This window comes from Panthera leo, chromosome B3 (genome assembly GCF_018350215.1).
Source record: "Panthera leo isolate Ple1 chromosome B3, P.leo_Ple1_pat1.1, whole genome shotgun sequence".
Lineage (NCBI taxonomy): Eukaryota > Metazoa > Chordata > Mammalia > Carnivora > Felidae > Panthera > Panthera leo.
The window spans coordinates 44,197,380-44,218,426 of NC_056684.1; the positions used below are offsets into that span (position 1 = coordinate 44,197,380).

The window sequence follows — 21,047 nt, forward strand, 5'->3', positions numbered from 1 at the left end:
ATTGGACAAAAGCCCTAGTCAAAAAGTCAGCTCATATGGTTTATGGTCCTAGCTTTGCTATAGGTTGTACAACCCATTTTAAGTCCTATAACCTCTGCAAGCTGCAGTTTCCCTGCCTGCAGAATAGAAAGATTAAGAGCACAGACTCTGGTGCCAGATTGTGTGTGTTTGAATCGCTCGCCACTTGCCAGCTGTGATGCCTTGGAAAAGCCACTTCACTTTTGATTTCATCATCAGTAAGAGGGCAATAATACTAGCACCTGCTTCCTAGGGTTGTTATGAAGATTAAGAAAATGTGTATATTCAGAATATATGTGTCTATATATATGGGTCTAGCACATAGAGCTATATAAACATTAACGGTTATCCTTACTAATGGTGTCATTATCTATAAACTGAGGAGAAGGTGGACCAGGCAATGTCCAGAGTTCCTTCCCGCTATGAAAACCTGTGACTGAGAAGTCAGGATTTTCTGTCTGAAGTACCTAGACCTTAGCTGTGTTGAGGAAACCATTGTGGTTGAGAAGGTGAACGGATTTGCCCATCACGAAGTGGGTTGTCTGCTGAACTCACACCAGAAACCAGGTCTCCTAACCCTTCCAGAGTGTTTCTCTAAGAGACCACACTAACTTAACTTTTACTCAGTCTGACCATATTGTCCTTTGCTGAAATGGAGATTTAAAAATAGTAGTGTCTGAAATCTTACACTTGCCAAATCAACTGTGAATTGTAAGCAAAGGCAGTTGGTGAGAATGCAGGCACTGCCCTCTACTGGCTCGATGTGTACATTACGCCATTCCTTGTCAGCTCAGATAGGCAGGGAGGGGTGGGAACAATTTTGGGGATGAAGTGAAACAAGATGCTGACCATATTAACTGGAAAAGAAGCATGATCTGCAAGGGAATACTTTGAGTCTCTTCCCATTATTTACCTCATAGGGTCTTCTGGCTTCCCTGCAAACACTTTATTTTTTTTCATATCTGCAAAAATCATTGGACTCTTTGCACAATTATTTTCTTGTTTCTGGCTCCTCATTGTTTTTGTCTTTACTCCCCTCTTCTCTCCATAAGCTTCACTGATTCTATGACACATCATTTATCGGCTTCTCCCTCTTTTGGTCAGTGTCTCTCTGTCTCTTCACTTCAGTTTTTTTCTTTGTTTGTTTTGTTTTCATGATATTCATTTATGTTGTGTTTGTGTCTGTGTGGTTGCCAAATACAACTGTTAAGATTTATTGTGTTTCAGTCTCTAAGGAGATTCTGGTTTCAAGCTTCACTTAGGTGAACCCACTCTGTTTTCACACAAACAAGTCTGATTCTGTCTAATGAAAGCAGTAACAAATTTCCAAACAGACACTCTTACTGGGATTGCCAAGGTTTCACTCAGCACCATTTTTTTAAAGGGCTTTCCTGTTACATAATCAAGACCGTGGAAGGGGATCGCTTTTGGGTATGGTTTCATATTCATGGAATCTTGTCTGTTCTTTTAAAATACTTTCATCGTCCTTCTCTTCCATAACATTTATTACCAACCTACTGCACGCTCTTAGTCCCTCACTGTGGACTGCAGCAGCCTTCTGATGACGCCCCGGCCTCCAGCCTGTGCTCCAATCCACCAGTCACAAAACTGCTTGTTCTGTTTCCCCAGATACAGTGCTCAGTGTGTCTGCTCCACCTTGAGAATTCTGCGGACTCCTTCTGTGAAGCAGGTCCAACCCCACATTCCTAATATTCAAGCTTCTCCAGAATTTGGACTCTTACATACTCGTGTTTCTGTTTTGATACTATCACTTTAGCCCATCTGCCTGTCCCCTGCACATGCCATCATTTGTTCCTTCATCTGTCATTCCCTTGAATGCGAAACTGGCCCACCTCTTCGCACCACTGACCTCTGCCTGCCAAATCCTCCCTCCTCATCCTTCAGGGTCCACGTCACATGCTCCTCTCCTGCCAAGAACCATTCTCTAATTCCCCTCACGTTTCCCGTCCATGACAGTGCTTGTGATCTTTTTGTCTCTTCTGATATAATTCAACTTGATGCTGAATTGCCTAATGTCTTGACTTGTCCTTTTAGCGTGTGCATACATGTTCACCAGATTATAAGTTCCTAGAGAAATTTCTCTGGCATATATTTCTTTTAATATCTTCAGACTGCCTATATTCCAGTATAATAAGAACAAATGTTTATGTAGCACCATAGTAGGTGACCCTCTCTGTTTTAAGTGCTCAACTCATTTAATTCTTACAAGCTCTTTGAAATAGGTACTGTTTTTGCAAATGAGAAGACCGAAGCACAAAGACATTGAGTAACTTACCCAAGGTCATACAGCTAGTGAATGCAAGAGCTGAGTTTCAAACGCAGGCAGTCTGGTGCCAGAGTCCATCTCTTAACCACCACGTTATGTGTAACGGCATAGTGGCCCTCGGTAATGCTTGTTGTGCTAGTTGCTGGAAAAATAAAAGAAAGAAATCATTGTTTTCACACAAACATCCCATTTCCCAATTTTTCAAGAGAAATCCTCCCGAGGTCAATGTATACAGCAGATGTGTCTTCATAAAAATGCCAAGAAGAGGCTGTGTCAGTCATTTCCTACTCTTGTCCGGGTCAATAATTGTTCACTCCCAAACAGTGTAAGGCCGCAGAAGAAGGTCAAGGTCGGGAGGGTCTTTGAAGTCCCCAAGACTTATTGCTAAATATTGGCTTTGCCTGTCCTTCATCTTCATGCTCGAAAATACAGAATAGTTCCAAATTGCTCATTTAAATATGTAAAGATAATGAAAACTGGTTCAACATGTTGCTTTGTACATATTACTTTTTAAACCACATAAGTACAGAAAACCCTGCTTATCCAAAGAAGAACTTGGCTTTTCATGTTTGTGATCTGTTTTCTCCTTAGAACACCTTGCACAGAATATATCTAAATCACATCTGGAAACTTGCCAATACTTGAGAGAAGAGCTCCAGCAGATAACGTGGCAGACTTTTCTGCAGGAGGAGATAGAGAGCTACCAAAACAAGGTATACTCTGAAGAATTTTACCCAGGATTGAGGCAACGGTGGGAAGGGTGTTTATGCTGGAGATCTGATCAAGAACACAAACAGACTAGACAATGAATGTATTTCATCAGATATCAGATGTCTGTTTAAAAATCTGTCTCCTAGAGGGGCGCCTGGGTGTCTCAGTCGGTTAAGCATCCGACTTCGGCTCAAGTCATGATCTCACCATCCCTGAGTTCGAGCCCTGCGTCAGGCTCTGTGCTGCCAGCTCAGCTTTGGATTCTGTGTCTCCCTCTCTCCCCGCCCCTCCCTCTCTCACACTCTGTCTCTCTCTCACTCTCAAAAATAAATAAACATTTAAAAAAAAATTTTTTAATCTTTCTCCTAGAGATGATGATCTACTTGGGGCTTTGTCTTACTGAGATGCCAGTGTGTGAAATTTCTGCAATAACAAACCGATTTTGTTGTGCTATGACTTGACACATATCTCCTATCATATGTCCATGGGAGCTGGAGGAAGCAGTGTCCAAAAGCCCAAATGAATTGAGATTTGTCCTGATATCACAGTGGAAGATTTCAAGCTCTGGAAGCTGATAGAAAATAATCTCAGCCTCGTGTTTCCAGAGCACTAGAGAGTGTGTACAAAACAAGGTTTGGAAGCTATTGCCATAACTCCAGTGAACCTAGCAACGTGAGGCTGACAGCACTGCTTCTAGCCTTTTTCTTTACACACTCTGATCAACAAGCCCCCAGAATGGAAGGGCAGGGCTGGAGAAAGGGAAGTTTCAGTTATCCATTCTGGCGTGGGAAAGGGAAATGCTGTGGTTTTTCCTAATAATTATAGAAAGGTAGGGCTAGGAATGATGATAGAGATTATCCAGGCTAATCCTCCCCTGCATTTTACAAATGAGGACACTAACAACCCTTGGCATATGGTGGGGGATTGAGAATATCAGGACTAGACCGTGACTCCTGGCTTCTAATGCAGTGTTTCCTTCACCCCCATCATATTGGTGGAAACAGTCTTAAACTAAGGTGGGGGGAACACATGAGCAGTGTAACAGATCCAGGGTATAGATACCCTGTAACTAAAGAGTGGGTATGTAAAAGCAGGTAAACAGGAAAGGTTGAAGAACGGCAACACATCAGTTTGTTTGCCTTTGAGATAGCGGCCAACCAGTGTTACAAAGGGAAACCAGAAAGCAGTAAGAAACAGCAAGGCTTATGAAGTGGGATTCAGAGTCAGAGATGCTGGGATTTGAATCCCAGCTCCAACACCTCCAGCTGTGAAACCTCTGTGAGCATTCATGTCCATTTATGGGAAACGGAAAAATGTTCGTGGGGAAATGAAACAAGACAAAGGTGTCATAAAGCATCTAGCTCAAAGCAGGTGCACAGTAAATGTAATTGACTCCCCTTTTCCTTCCCTTCCCCCAGTAAAGTGGTGTTAACTTCCCCAAGGTAAAATGATTGCTCAGAAGAAGATCCTACTGGGGTACCTGGGTGGCTCAGTCGGTTAAGTGTCTGTCTCTTGATTAAGTGTCTTGTCTCTGTCACGGTTTGTGAGTTCAAGCCCTGCATTGGGCTCTGCACTGATGGTGCAGAGCCTGCTTGGGATTCTGTCTCCCTTTCTCTGCCCCTCCCCTGCTTGTGCTCTGTCTCTCTCAAAATAAATAAATAAACTTACAAAATAATAATAAAAAAAAGAAGATCCTACTTTGCTTCTCTCCGAGGCCCAAGGGTAAAGCAGTGGCATGTGTTGCTTTCCTGCCTCGTGTTTTCACCTGCTCATAACACCTTCCTCTCGTCCCTTTGCCACCAAGATGGTAAAAGAGGAACTGGAGGAGACGAGAGGGGCTTGGAAGCAGTTGTTAGAACCCAGACGTTCATTTTTAATCCTCTAGCTTTTTTTTTTTTTTAATTTTTTTTTTAATTTTTTTTTTTTAACGTTTATTTATTTTTGAGACAGAGAGAGACAGAGCATGAACTGGGGAGGGTCAGAGAGAGGGAGACACAGAATCCGAAACAGGCTCCAGGCTCTGAGCTGTCAGCACAGAGCCCGACGGGGGGCTTGAACTCACGGACCGCGAGATCATGACCTGAGCTGAAGTCGGACGCTTAACCGACTGAGCCACCCAGGCGCCCCCCTCTAGCTTTTTTTAATCCGTTTCCAAAGAAGGATTTTACAAAATACGAACAGTTAAAACGAGTGTGTCAAGGATGTGGGTGACCGTGTATGTCAATGTGCTTCGCTTCTCAACAGCAGCGGGAGGTGATGTGGCAATTGTGTGCCATCAAAATCACGGAGGCTATACAGTATGTGGTGGAGTTTGCCAAACGCATTGATGGATTTATGGAACTGTGTCAAAATGATCAAATTGTGCTTCTCAAAGCAGGTATGTGCTTTCTGCAAGTGAATTTTGAGATCTCCTCCTAACCTGCTTTCACCCGCTTATTAAAGAAATGCTTGGTAAGGAAGGTGTCGGGAACAGTTTTCCTCCAACGATAATAGCTCGGGCTTCTCTTAGCAGAAACTGAGTCCTTGTTAAAGGGTTTTGAGCTCTCTGCGGGAAACACTGCCTCCATTTTGCTTCTCCTCTGAATGAAACAATTAATTTGAAGGACACCTGCGTTCCCCCATCTTACCATCACCTGTGTGTTTCGTTTCTCCCACTCCAGACTCTCGGGAGCGAACAGTAAGTTGTTAGGAAGGTTATTTGTGGCACTCAGAGGTAGGCCCCTGGTTTTTTGGTTTGTTTTAATAAATAAGAATCAGTACGTTTTCCCGGCAACTCTGAGACTCTGTATTGCAAGACAGAAGAATGCCAGAGAAGTAATTTGTAACTCCATCTGTCTTCAGGAATACAGGCCTTCATTAGCTTCAGCACACATCTTTAATTCCACTCGTGAACTTTGCCCCTTTAAACAGACAGCTGATGTGACAGTGAGCCGTTTGCCAAATACTGCCCCTGCTGCGCTGAATCGCAAAGGGGGCTCTACGTTCGTGCCTTCAAGCTAGATGAGTCTTCGCCACGATAGAATAATCGACACCATTTCTGCCTTCGCTTAGGTTCTCTAGAGGTGGTGTTTATCAGAATGTGCCGTGCCTTCGACTCTCAGAACAACACCGTGTACTTTGATGGGAAATATGCTAGCCCCGATGTCTTCAAATCCTTGGGTAAGGAAACCTGGCTGCTCCGTCTTTAAACCGGGGCCGTAGGAAAATGTGGGAACCCCGCCAAAGAGCTTTTGCATGGAATGGAGGCTGTTATTTGGAAACAAAAATGAAAGGATTTTATACTTCTGTTTCTTTATAGTCACTGCAGAAAATGCACACATGTCTGTCTTACATTTAAAGGGTTAGCGTTTCATTTCATCTAGGTGGAAATCGAAGAAATTTATATTGTCTAACTTTCCAGTTCCCTTCTGGATTTTAAGAACCAGATTTTCAAAGGATACATTATTCACGTAAATGAGAGGATGTGATTTGATACATAAAATCAAGCAAATAGCTAAATGTCTGCCCTTTCCGTACTTCTCCAATAACAACGATTAATAAGAATGAAATGCAGATATCATAGAAACAAAGTATTGCTAGGTGAAACTGTGACATGTACTATAAAAATTAATTAGTTTAGATTTCTATAATTTAAAGTGGGATGTAATCATTAAGAATGAAACGCTATCCAAGATAATGTTGTTAAATGATTTTAAAAACAGTTAAATGATAGAAGGTCTATGTACTTTATAAGGCCCATTGCCATTTAAATATGTATACATAATATGCAAAACTGAAAGAGTAGACACCAAACTTAACCAATCTCTTGAGGATGGGTTATTATTTTATGGGACTTTCACATTTTATGTTTTCAATTCTATAATAGCTATAATGATTTTTACCACCATAATATGTCATTTGTTACCATTTTTAAGGGTGCTTTAGATCAAATACAATACAAAACAAAAAGTCAGTGAATGTAATGTTTCAGTTAGATTGTGCCCATTCGAGTCTACTGATTAAGATAGTGGGTTCTGGGGGTGCCTGGGTGGCTCAGTCACTTAAGTGTCTGACTTCAGCTCAGGTCATGACCTCACTGTTCATGGGTTCGAGCCCTACATTGGACTCTGTTCTGACAGCTCAGAGCCTGGAGCCTGCTTCAGATTCTGTGTCTCCCTCTCTCTCTGCCCCTCTTCCTGCTTGCAGTCCATCTCTCTTTCACTCTCTCTCAAAAATAAATAAAACTTTTTAAAAAATTAAAAGAAAAAAAGATCACGGGTTCTGAAGTCGGGCCGCCTGACTTTGAACTTCAGGCTGTTACTTCCTACCTGTATAACCTAAAGTGCATAATTCTTCTAAGTCTGTTTCCTCACCTCTAACATGGGGATAATAATCATAATACCTCTCTCACAGAGCTGTTGTAAAGCAGTAAGATACCTTTTAGAGTGGTGCTTAATGACGTAGTAACCTTGCAACAAAAGTCCACTGTCATTATTTTGGATGATGATGATGGTGTTGATAGTGATGATGGCTAAACAAATTTTTCTTTTGAGATTTCAAACTGTTAAACTGTAGAAATGTTATTACTGTCCCCGTGGATCTTGAACTACTACATCCTCCTTCATCTTACTCTATGTTTTTCTCCTAGGATAATAACCAAAATCCTAAACTGTCTTTAACTTTGGCAGGTTGTGAAGACTTTATTAGCTTTGTATTTGAATTTGGAAAGAGTTTATGTTCTATGCACCTGACCGAAGATGAAATTGCATTATTTTCTGCATTTGTACTAATGTCAGCAGGTAAGAACCAAATGACAATGAAATGTCAGGTAAAGAATGCTTACAAGGTCCATAACCTTTAATGGCTGTAGAATATTGAGGTGCCTACAAAGAAAGGTTGCCACCCTTATTAAATCTAATCTTAAGTTTTTTTCAAATAACAACCCCCCCACACACACATGCACATGTATGTGTGTTTAAGACTTCGTGCCATTCTGAGAAAATCTTAAGAAATGAGAATTGACCTGAAATCATTATTACACTGTATGTTAACTAACTTGGATTTAAATAAACTTTTAAAAAATTTTTTAAATGGAAGCAAAAATAATATAAAAAGCCGAGGGGGGGGGCAAAACATAAAAGACTCTTAAATGTAGAGCATATAGGGTTGCTGGAGGGGTTGTGGGTAGGGGGAAGGGCTAAATTGGCAAGAGGCATTAAGGAGGACACTCCTTGGGATGAGCACCGGGTATTATATGTAGGGAATGAACCACTGGATTCTACTCCTGAAATCATTATTGTACTATATGCTAACTAACTTGGATATAAATTTTTTAAAAATTAAAAATATTTTAAAATCAAATTTAAAGAAAGAACTAAAAAAAATTTTTTTTAATGCGAATTGAATAAAACCCAGTCCATAATTAACCTCCTGATAACACAAGAAATGCTCTGGGAGAGAAGGGCTGCCCTTCTTAACACAAATCTTCAAGATAACATGGTTTTTAAAGCATCCTACTTTTTCTTAAGATTCTTTTGGATGTCACCCACAAGTTGATCTGAATTTATCTGTGTTTTCAACTAGTAGTGCCTCTTGGGGATAATCTGCTTTGCAAATTTACTATCTTCTGTTTGGAATTCTTATACCTAAAGACTACACATTAACAACCCTTCAGTTGTTTGGAATTCTCTTGACAATTTTAGTTGCCTTGGATTCTAAGGCAGTTTTCTTATTTACCAGAAAGGCAAGCATAATTGCTATGAGTATTTTATCCAGAAATGTAATTATTAGAAAGATTTGAGCATCGGGGCACCTGGGTGGCTGTCGGTTGAGTGTCCGACATTGGCTCAGGTCATGATCTCATGGTCTGTGAGTTTGAGCCCCACGTCAGGCTCTGTGCTGACGGCCCGGAGCCTGGAGCCTGCTTCAGACTCTGCGTCTCCCTCTCTCTCTGCCCCTCCCCTGCTCGTGCTGTGTCTCTCTCTCTCTCTCTCAAAAATAAGTAAACATTAAAAAAAAATTTTAGAAAGATTTGAGCATCTGTGATGGTTTCGTTTGCCCTTGTGTGAATATGGCCTTCAATTTAAATGGCTATTCTTTTGGAAGGAGAGGACTCTCCCTTCATTTAAGTACCAGTAAAAATGGAAAGCTTTACCACTCAGTTTTATAGCTATCATAGATCAGTTTTCCATTGTTTTAGGAGCAAATTTTGAACAAGGAGTAAAACTGGCCTGTTGTTCTCTAACTCAGCACTGTGGTATAGTTGTGTCCAAGAGTCAGGAGGAATTGGGGTGTCCCGAGACCATGGAGGAGAAATACTAAGAAGTATCATTTTTCATGTGTAGATCGCTCATGGCTGCAGGAGAAGGTAAAGATTGAAAAACTGCAACAGAAAATTCAGTTAGCTCTTCAACATGTCCTGCAGAAGAATCACCGAGAAGATGGAATCCTAACAAAGGTAAGAGTAAAAGATGGTCTGGCTGCCATAGCCTGAATCATCCCTTGCCATAGATCTCGCTGCCAGCCACCTTTGGAAGTCATCTTACCAGACCCCAAAAGTATCTATAAGCAGTAGGCTACTGACAAGAAAGAAATGTCTCCATTTCAAAAAATTCCATTGGGCCAAAATTCAGGTTACGTTCTACCATCATTGGTTATGAAGCATCCTGCAATAATAGGGCAATGGTAGAATTTTTTTTTTAAGCATTTTAATACATTCTGGAAATCCTCCTCCTATTCCATCTAAGCTGGGCATAAAGAGAGCTAATGTTCTGCATTGACATAAATTAGAGAAAGAATCTTTGAATTTAGAAGGAGGAAGTTATAAAGGACTAACACAAGCAGGGTAATCACATAGTCTAATATTAGTTCTATTTCCATTACATTCATTCGTAATCAACAGAAAGTGACTTGTATTTTCTTCATCAATTTCCCATTACTACCCTGTATTCCAAGCAGAAGGCTTCATTTTTGCTAATTATTACCTTTTGCAATAAAAATATAATTAGGATGTCAATTTAAAATACGTTAATATTCTTCAGTGCTAGTGCTTAGTGGTATATATTTGGTCTTAAAAAAAAAAATCAGCCCAATTCTTTCTTAGACTATTCTATGCATTTTATTGTTCAAGAAGACTGATTTGAGAGGTTTGGGTTTTTCTTCCTGCTTTCTCTTCTTTTCTCCCAATAGCTAAGTTCATACAGAGAGGGGAGGTTGGGGGTTAATTGCTGTTTTGTGTTTATTTTGCACCTGTTCAACGAGAGATTGAGGCAGGAATAGGAAATAGAAGAAGAGGTCTCTAGACTCGTACTTTCTTCTCCAACTTTTTGCCCCAAGGCAAGGGTACCGTCAGGTTCTTTTATCATAGAGGGCACCGAACATGTGGACAAGATCCACGAACCGTGGAACATGCTTCTTAGAGAGGATTATTCTGGTCGAGCTGATACATAGTGTGTATGGTGGTTTAGAGTTTTAAAAAAACGTGGTTTCAAGCTGTTACTATCTTCAGCTGGTAAATGGCTGATGCTGGGACTTCCGTCCAGGCCTTCTGACTCTTCTTTTTTTTTTTTTTTTTTTATTTTACTCAGGGCCTTTTGCTCAGACCCAGAATTGCTTTGTTACAGGCAAAGGGCTTTCCCAGAAGAAACTTGCTGTCACTGGAGTTGGCTAGTACTAGTCCTGCCTAAAATACGTGGGGGATGCCATCATCTCTAGTTGCAGTGACCTCACCTGCCCCTGACTACCTCCTTGTCCTCTTCTCTGTCACCAGATGTCTTCTTTCTCCACAGTGGCAGAGGGCAGGGTTGAGGACAGTAGAGCAGAAACCATGTTGGAATAGGAGGAGGAGGTGAGAGGCTTGGGTTCTCATCTCAACTCTGCCACTCTTGCTCGTGAACATCTTTTCGGGTTGTTATATTATTTGTCTTCAGAATTGTATTTCATGTATACTTGATACGCTACGAAGTACCTAAAATGTGTTTTTACCAGTCTTCCTTATTGAAGAAGACGTAAGTCGCTTCAAGTGAGTTTCACTGTTATAAACAACATTGTAAAGATCATCCAGGTTCTCTGATTTGTGATGCTCATGTCTGTTCTCTCCTCACAACATGTCCTTTCTTCCACTTGCAGTTAATATGCAAGGTGTCTACGTTAAGAGCCTTATGTGGACGACATACAGAAAAGCTAATGGCATTTAAAGCAATATACCCAGACATTGTGCGACTTCATTTTCCTCCATTATACAAGGAGTTGTTCACTTCAGAATTTGAGCCAGCAATGCAAATCGATGGGTAAATGTATCACCTAAGCACTTCTAGAATGTCTGAAGTACAAACATGAAAAACAACAACAACAACAAATTAACCAAGACACTTTATATGGCCCTGCACAGACCTGGAGCGCCAACACACTGCACATCTTTTGGTGATCGGGGTCAGGCAAAGGAGGGGAAACAATGAAAACAAATAAAAGTTGAACTTGTTTTTCTCATGCATATGATTTCCATTATGCCTACAGATATGGACCCTTTTTCTGTCTCAACTTCTCAATCACTGACCTCTGTTTACAACTGAAGGAGGGTACTAAAGTCGGAGGATTTCCTTTTCTTGTAGCTCACTGCCCACAGACTTTCTGCAGAGTCACCAATCTGTCGGTAACAACAGAGAGTCCAGCAATAATCGGTGACTGGTGTGCATAGCGGAGGTTGCGGCATTATTTTGCACAACTTGCTCTTTGTTTCATGAAGGAAGTTTTTATTTTTCCACCGATTATTGCCAGTCAGCAGGATGGCATGAAAAGGGTCCATAGCACTAGCAACAATAGCATTATAATATATTACAGGGTAAATGGGCATGAAGACTATATATAGCTAAAAGAGATATTGTTTATATATTGTTTTAATTAATATAAAATGTAGTTACTGGTGTAGCTTTTCCTGTTGAATTGATAAGGCACTTTCATTTTGCACCTTTTTCTTTAAATTAAATGCTAGCGTGTTCACTGTCGTGTCGCATGTGCACCAGAAACACAAGTTTAACTGAGAAGGCTTGGAAGGTACGTCAGGAGGTATTTATGCTGCTGTTTACAAATTACTTTTAAAAGACTGGCTGGTCATATCTAGAAATCACGATGTGGATTATTATTTTTTTTTTTTACACGTGAATTCGGAATTAGAACTCTACCTAAATTATACTTTGCTTCGTGGTAAGTTTAAGGATAGATGTGTTTATGCTTCATACAAAGTTGAATGATCGATTGGTGCTATGGACTTACACCATCACGCACATTATTTTTAAAAAAGCTTTTTTAAATGCCACCTCATGGAGGCAGGGGAGAGAGGGGAGGCTCATTTTACACAATTCTATAGTTATATGGAGTCCATCTCAACTTGGAACTCTTAATGCTTTGAGAACAAATCAGTAACCCAAATATTTATTGGAATTCAGCTTTTATTATAAGAAGGACCCAAAGATTATATCTGGAGCAAATACACACTCCCCATGTGAGGACATGAAGCATTTACTTTGTGAATGATTATGTTCTTGGTATAATCTAGGAACCCTAAGAGGATATCTCAGAGTAAACTAGTTCTAGACTAGCTGCCTCTAGATGCTATAATTCTAGAATATTGCTCTCCATAGCTCACAGACCCTGGATAGAGGGGCGAGAGAGGCATGCAATGCAGAACCAGTTTCTCTTACTTAAATATGAAATATTTTAAGCATTCAAAGTGAAGTTGATGTTAAGCTGCAAACATTTACTCTTGTATTTATCTTCACTAGAAAACTGTGGACTGTAATTTATTTTATTAAATATTTAGAAGATTGTTTGGCTTTTGTGTTCAGGTGAGAAATATTGAATGTTCTTGTTTAATTTCATGTTTTGGGGGTTTTTTTATTTTAATAATTCCCAGGGGGGAAGGGAAAATGAACAGTCTGATATACAGGTGTGCATATTTGAAAAATAAGTGCCCTTTGGAAATGTAGGCATTTAGAAGATGATTTTAGTCACCCTGGGGGTAGGATTCAAACTTGTGGTCTGACCTCAAAGACCACATTTGTACAGAAAAGGAAATACCTTCCCATAGCATAAAGGTGGGAGTGTCCAGGCAGCCCTTTATAGCAGAGAAAGTGTCTCTACCACCCGGGTCCCTCCTGAATCCTGATGTCACGTGGATAACAGCATGGGCTTCCCAGAGCCCGATACTCTGGCTTTAACTCCACTGATTGTCTGACTTGTTTCCTGAGGGATTTGGAGAAGAGGAAGGGATTATTCACACAAAAGTGTGTATGAAGCCTAAATAACATCTTAAATTTTTTTTTTCAAAAATATAGTAAGGGTTTAACCATAAATAGAAGACGAAAGTAATATTTACTTAAATTTCTTACAAGTATATAAAACTTTATGTGAGTGTTTATACAGAGAGGTTAACTATCAGCATATAGTATTTATATTTGGGCAAGAAGGGTTAAATCAAAATTTTAATTTAAATAAGCATAGTTCCTGTGAGGATCAATAGTATTTATACTCTGAAAAGAGTACCACGTTTAGTTCAGTTATTTATTTGTCCATCTTTTTTCCTATTATTTCTCTTGTGGGGGAAAATGGTATGGTATTGTTTTTTGGAGTGGTTTTTTTTGGTTTGTTTTTTTGTTTTTTGTCATTCTGATTCACTAAATTTGGGGGTGGTTTGATTAAAGTATATTAACTTCTTTTTAACCAAAGCTTTCTGAATATGACCAGCCTCAGGTGCTAGTGCATTAAAGAGCAACTAAACCTAATTCCAGTGTCCACTTGTGAAATGAAAAGAGCTAATTGAACTTCTCTAAGGGTGAGAGAGAGCATAATGTTGAGCTTAAAAGAAATTCCTTTTCCCAGAAGGGATTTTGCATGTACCAAATGCAAAAAAAAAAAAAAAAAATGCTTAATCTCAATAGTAGTCCCACCATGGTGACATTGCTTTTAGAGTAAACCAAGATACATTGACATGATGCTGCTACCAGATCTTTCTGAAAGAAAAGCAAGGTGAGGATTTTAAGAGCAAAGTACATTGACAGTGTAGGGACAGAGCAGGAGAGGTGTGCTCGGTGAACAGAGGGAACAACTATTATTTGGATAAAAGTTGGGATCTGAAGTTAAACAATAAATTCAGTTTTAAAAAGTGAAGTTCAGAAAAGGATGTGAAAAACTTTGCATTTTTATTTTCTTTCTTACTATAGAAACACCTGTGTGATGACACAAACTACTTGGTGATACAGAACAATTATTCTTACGAGTGCTTATAAACTAAAGTTTCCTAAACTAAAATATCCAGTAGTCTTTGAAAGATTGGAATCACATCATTGTTATCCCAGCTGCTATGTCTTGTATACAGTTTTTCATATAAGGTACGTAAGGCTTTCGTACAAAGCCCGAATACCTTTGGTTACAATGGTGTCAAATGATTGCATTATACTCTGGAGAACCTGGCCTTGGTCACAATGAAAACAAAAGTGCAGATGAAAGTGCTTTTTTGGACAGTTTGCAAATTGTGTTAAAGCTATGGATTTTTTTTTTTAAGTGTTCAGCATCCTAATTTGCGTTAAAGCTATGGATTTAAAAAAAAAAAAGTCTTCAGCATCCTAATTCACCCTTCCTAATTTAAGGAAAATATGACTTATGGCACTGCTTCTAAGTTTGGTTGTTCTTTATAGTGTGGATACCCGGATCTCTGTGAGCGTATGGGGGTGGGCTGAGGGCCAGGGAGGAGGGAGTATGTGTGGGTGGGTGTGTATGCAGGTGTGGGTGTGGTTTTCGTGTGTATGATGTGCGTGTGTCGGACCGCTTCTAGGCTACTAAGTGTCAATGGAAAAGAAAATGTATTCAAAATACTTAAATCAAAACTAGAAGATGGGGGAAAAAATGACTTATTCTATACAAAGCCTTGTCTGGACCACTTTAGAGAGACTTCTATTTTTTTAACCCTTCTATAAATATTTGATGGCACTTGAAATATTCCTGCAATAAAATGTGATTTGTGTAAAGAAAAAAAAAAGATTTTGTAATGTGAAACAAAGAAAGAAAGTAATGTAATTTTCTAAAAAAAAAAATACAAACAAACAAACTTTGTATTATTTTCTTGATGGAATTTGTCTATCTGTCTTTGGGAAACTTTTTATTTCATTGAATGTGCCATAGTAGAAATACGTGTTTTTAGTTTTAGACTAAGGAATAGCTGTTTGTGTTCCGACATTCCAAAATGCAAAACAACCTAGTGGAATCTTGAATGAAAAGGTTTAAGTAGGATGTAAGCTTCTCTCATTGTTGCTTTTTTGCACATGTTCTCCATTCCTCTCTAGTGCAATATGTACATAGAGCACTTGCGGGTGTACCTTGATCCCTCAGGGAAAAAATACATATTTGTACAGTTTTGGTTTGTTTTGGGTTTTTTTTTTTTTTTGGTTGGTTTGTTTTGTTTTGTTTTGTTTTCGGGTTGTTTTTTTTGGTTTGTTTTGGTATGGTTTGGTTTTTTTTTGCCTTTTGTTTTTGGCTAAGGAATGTCGATTGAATCACTTGTTATTGTTGAGGGGCAGCCAGATAATAATCCTAAAGCCACTGTTTTCAAACATTGATTGTTTAAATCACGTGTCCTTCCAGTGCTATTATTTTAAGGTAATAATAATAAAAAAAGTTATTTTCTGACAGTTCTTTGTGCTGATTGGTGGAAAAAAAAAAGGGTAAATAAGCACCTTATGATTGACTTAACTGTGAATGACAATCCATCTTGATATCAACAATAGAAACCCTATCACTTTGGAGTTGGGGTTAAGAGTCAGAAACAATGTGCTCAGGGATCTCCTAAAACTCTTCAAACAGGGTGGCCAGTACTACTGGGACAAATTGTGTTTTTTATTATTAATAATAGTGATAATAATGCTATCCCTCAAGGCACAAGTGAACTGTGTAGGACTGCGTGTGCGTGCGTGTAAACTCTTCACTATCGTCTTGTTTTGTTGAGTTCAAAATGTATGTGTTCTTCAGTCTTGTGTGGTTAAAAACATGGAATAACTTCCAAAGCACTACTTCACAAGATACATTAATAGGCGATATACCAACAGGGAGTATCACTTCAAGTGCATTTCCACATACTCCATTTACCTTTCTCTAATAATTAAACCATCCATGATAAATATATTCATAGCATTATATATTAGGAACTATTTCAAATTCTACATGGTGTGCAAAAAATTGTTGAAACCACTCATGAGATGAGAGCCTGCTTATTGGTGCAGTGAAACAGCTGAAAGTTTGAACAAGTCTTTTCAAATGCTAGCAAATAACTTATTTTAATTGTGTTCTCCAGAAGCAAACCAAAAAATCCCTCTATGTAACACCATTCTTTTACTTCCACATTTATAGTTTTCATCCGTTGAATTAATACAAGAGCTAATGTTTAAAGACAATATAACAGCACCACAAGCCAGCTTTTAGGTTACGTTGGACATTTTTGAACTGGAGCGTCACTCTTATGTTTCCTTGTATTACTTTTCATAAGGTCAGTGAACCTCAGTATACTGTTGGCTTTGATTCTTCCATACCTGGAATACACATTCAGAAGAAGTTTTACATATTTTCTTACTCCCATAGCAGAGTATAATTTGGGAAAACTTTCCATGTTGTTTAGATGAAAAAGAAACTTTGACCTTGTTGGTTTTGATATTAAAGACTATGGAACATGGCAGAAATCTCTGTCTCTCCCTGTCTCTCTCTCTTACTTTCTCTGCCTATATATATGTATACACACACATACATATAGGTATATATTCATACACATATACATATATACATACATATGCATATATATAAACACACACAGGTTATTGACGTTTTCACATACTGTATCATGTGATTGCCACTTCTTACTTATAAAGATATGATACAACAGAACCCTTTGAAAACAACTTTATACTATGGATCAGATTAACAAATGTAATTGCAATAGTAAATCTTGATCTGTTGCTAATGTCTGTAATACAAGTCTTCGTTCTATCTCTAAACACTAGTATTATTAAAGAGGTGCCACCAGATTTGATTTTTGATTAAAGAGGCCTTCCCATTATTGTTTATTCTTAAGGTATGAGAAGGCGGCAGATTTGTAAATGTCTTTACATAGCAATCGGTTTCACTTCTGGGTCTGTTGCTTGTTTGTGTGAGATCAGTTTTGTCAGGCTCTCAGAATAATTTTATAAAATAATCCAGAAGCCTGGCTTTATACCAAGGAAACATCACAGATAGAGGGATCTCCGTGTTTAACCAGACCCTCAGATCTTAGAGCAATAAATACATTCATTCAGTCATTTACTTATTTACAAATGAATGACAGAATATTCAGTCCAAATAGAGATGTTTTTTCAGCAATGCAACATAAAATGGAGTCTTGTGTTGAGAAACTGAACATGAATATTTTAAATAGATGCCTATAGAATCTGTGTTTGCTGTTTACATTTAGTGTGTTTGCCACATTTCCTTTTACTTCTTTCCTTCTAAGGACTAATGAAAGACAGCTTGCTACTAGCATTGACACACTGCACACGCCATTATGTTGTTCTCTAAGAGCAACTAAACTCTCTCCAATGTCTGTGTGTTTCCTTTTCACTCATTATGACTGTAATGTGGATGAATACCATTTCTAGGAACTTGGTTATTATTAAACAGATTGCATATGTAAATGCAGATAATTCTTGAGCAATATAGTGAATATGATTTCACACACAAAAAATCCATATGTACTGTACACATCTTCCTGAATCCGAAATTCTCTTCTTATCCACAATGGTTTGAAATCTCATATAAAACAGTGGTAAATTTTAAACGTTAGGACATTAGCTGGCTGCTTCTTTAAATGTACCTGTATTGTCTGCCTGCTCCTTTTATGGAGATGTGTTTTTGTATTGGATGTTTGGGCCAATGGGAGGCTTCAAGCTACAACATATTTTCCCAGTTTAAATATATTTAACATATGACAAACCCCAGACAAGGCTTTTAATATGTATAAAGAACTGCAGTGTTAGGTGGTTTATTTGCAAACCGTTTTCAATGTTGTCCATTTTTATGGCACCTTTAACGATATTCTTGTTTCCAAAGTACAAAAAAAAAAATAGGTTAAATAATCTAGCCATAACTGAATGTCAAGCAATAAAACAAATGACTTTTGTGCATAGACTTAAAAAAATACAAATTTTAGACATCTGCATGTAAATGCAATCTCTTGTTTACTGCTTTCTTCAACTTGAGCAATTGATTCCTTATTTACTATTAACTTAAGAACTTGTAATGGCCTGTAAACATTTTCTCTCTTACTCTTCTTTCAAATTTACCTTTGTCCCTGCTTTTAAGTCATAATATTTAATGTTGTTCTGCACATCTCTATACAGTTAACTTTTTGGCTTTCATTCTGTATAGATAAGAAAATGTTATATTATAAACAGCCTACTCAGTGCAAATATTTATCTGTTTATCAAATCCACAATATGCTGTATAATACTGGTTTTACTATATAATCTATTTTAGACATAGCTGTTTAGAACTAGAGTGTGCTATTTTTGTGTTTTTCTGATGTGTGGTGCTAGATAAGTTACTTTTGTGAACAACAAAAAAATCCCTTTTATTCCTAGACAATACCACCTTTGGGTCTTGTTAATTTCACTGAGTATAACTATATATTTGTATATATATACATATATATATATATATCTACCTGTTCCCACTGGCAGCTGTATCAGAGTGCTGGATTTGGGACATGCTTTTCTCTTTAAATACATAATATCATTATATAAATTATTCTAGAGTGTATTTAATTAGGATAAAATTACTTCCTTAGTATGGATATTTGACATCTATAGGGTGAATCTGTTTATAAATATGGATATATGAAAATTTATTAGCATTTACTTTATGTTTGCTACTTGGCTTTATACCGTATCTCCTGAGATGAGAAATAATTTGCCAGGCCTTCAAGATCCTAAAAAAACACTCTGGTTTAATGGAGTAATACTTTTGTTTTTTCTTACTAAGGAATTGTATTATTGGCACCTGACAGAGTTGTGTACTTAGCTCCTATTATAGATGATAGGCATTTATATAAAATATCCTTGGTGGCTTGATGGCAGAAACTTTCCCCTCCTACCTGAGCCATGGGAAGCATAGAGATGTCCACTATCATGGCAGAACATGGGCCATAAAGCAAATTTGACAAGAGATGTTCTGTTTTAATATGACCTCAACCAGTTCCATGAACTGAGTGAAAGACCTTCACTTTAAAACTCTTTCACCTGTTCTCCCAAGACCTATTGGCATTCTTACAAATCAAAGTATATCAAATATCTGACTAAGGATGTAGTTAACCTTATTAAATATTGATTAGAATTGTTCTGTAATATTACTGAATTTGTAAGATCTTTAGCAAAGATTTTTGAGCAATTTATAAATATAGAGCAAATGTTTCTGTTTACTGCACTTTTTGTAATTGAAGGTAATAAATTCTCAAGCCATGGTTATTGGCTTCCGTGCACTGCATATTTACCCACAATTCTAGACATTTTCCATTTTTATGGAAGAGTTGCTGTTACCTTAATTATAAATGCAATCATGTGGTTAATGAGAGCGAATGCTAAGAGTTAACCTTTTAAAGTGAATTGGCTACAGTTTAGGGAGAAATCTCTTTTAAATACAAATCACGTCATTCCTTATTGCTTCACGTAGAGATTGAAACCTGTTTTTGTTTTGTTTTGTTTTGTTTTGTTTTGTTTTGTTTCTCAGCACCATTTAGCATCCTAAACTTCCTGAGGGTAGAGATTGTATCTCTTCGTGTCTACACAATGGCCAGCACACGTCAGCATTTGATAACTGTTAAATGACAAGTGTGCCCAAATTAAAACTTTTTCCTGGGATTTTTTTTTTTTTTTTGGTAAATTTATAAAGTATGTCAAGCCTTATGGTTAACACTTTCTTCTACAACCAAGTAATAAAGCCACATTTAAAAAGACCACATGAAATGCTGATTCTAATTGTGTGTAGGTCTTAAGGATTAAGCACACAAATGTCACAAAACTCTGTGAGTAACAAACTCAGCCTTCTGTAAATATACATGCAAGTTTGGAAACAGTAATACTGTACCTATAAATATATGCTGTCTGTTTTGTGTACAGTATGTAAAAACTCCTTTTCTGCCACACTAAAAATGCAAGCCATTTACGGGAATCCTAAAAACAGTATTGTACTAAAACTTTGCTAATGATCTTTATTAGAGGATCATCCAACTTTTCACTTACATTGGGTTTTCTTTTCAATTCACTCTTATGGTAGTCTGCTTATTTCCAGCTGTTTGTTATTTTATTGAGTCCTCAATTTAAAAAAAAAAATATTTTGATTCATTTTGTAAATACAAGCTGTAAAAAAAAAAGAGAGATTTAATGTTGTCTTTTAAATACTCCGATTTTCATTCTAATATGAATGTTGTTATATTGTACTTAGAAACTGTACCTTTAATATTACATTACCTTTATTAAAAGTGCATTGAACACATCAATTTTAGATGTGCTTTATGTACTGTTATCCTATAATAAAACTTCAGCTTCTAATGGAACACTTGCCTGTTTTTCTTCTTTTTTCTTGGTTATTGAGTTGCATCAAGTTTGCTAGCTCACATTTTGTCTCCAGAAAATGGACCAGAACAACCTTGCTATTCAAAGTGCCATCCACAGATCATTCGCACTGGCATCACCTGCAACATTGACCTTACTAGAAATGCAGGATTCTAGGCACCTTCCCAGACCTACTAAGTCAGAATCTGCATTTTTACAAGATCCCCAGGTGATTGGTTTGCAAATTAAATTTGAGCAGTACTGGTCTGTAGTATAGTCCTTTTTAAAAAAATTAATTCATTTCCATTTGCTGAGGGAAAATGTATAGAAGGATCAAGCTACCCTTTGGATCAGAGAAGTCGAAGAAAGAAATTTTAACCAGTCTGTTGATTGGACACAGCTACCAGAAATGCAGCATTGAAGGATTCTCAGGC

The 21,047-nt window shown here is 37.8% G+C and overlaps 1 protein-coding gene and 1 long non-coding RNA gene across 4 annotated transcripts in view; one reads left to right on the plus strand and one right to left on the minus strand.

The window, feature by feature from the left end:
• The window catches only part of RORA (RAR related orphan receptor A), a 711,987-nt gene extending 696,924 nt beyond the window's left edge, over positions 1–15,063 (plus strand). For all 3 annotated transcript variants that reach the window (XM_042941849.1, XM_042941850.1, XM_042941851.1), the window contains 6 exons: positions 2,897–3,018; positions 5,261–5,393; positions 6,068–6,175; positions 7,684–7,794; positions 9,340–9,452; positions 11,123–15,063. In XM_042941849.1, the coding sequence (XP_042797783.1) occupies positions 2,897–3,018; positions 5,261–5,393; positions 6,068–6,175; positions 7,684–7,794; positions 9,340–9,452; positions 11,123–11,287 (752 nt within the window). In that variant the 3' untranslated portion in view covers positions 11,288–15,063. The remainder of the gene's footprint in view (positions 1–2,896; positions 3,019–5,260; positions 5,394–6,067; positions 6,176–7,683; positions 7,795–9,339; positions 9,453–11,122) is intronic.
• A 1,453-nt stretch (positions 15,064–16,516) lies between these two features.
• LOC122221962 lies at positions 16,517–20,387 on the minus strand. Its single transcript, XR_006203551.1, has 2 exons — positions 20,302–20,387; positions 16,517–16,569 (listed from the first exon to the last, which is right to left on the minus strand). It is a non-coding gene; the product is annotated as an uncharacterized LOC122221962 (long non-coding RNA).
• Between the last annotated feature and the right edge of the window lie 660 nt (positions 20,388–21,047).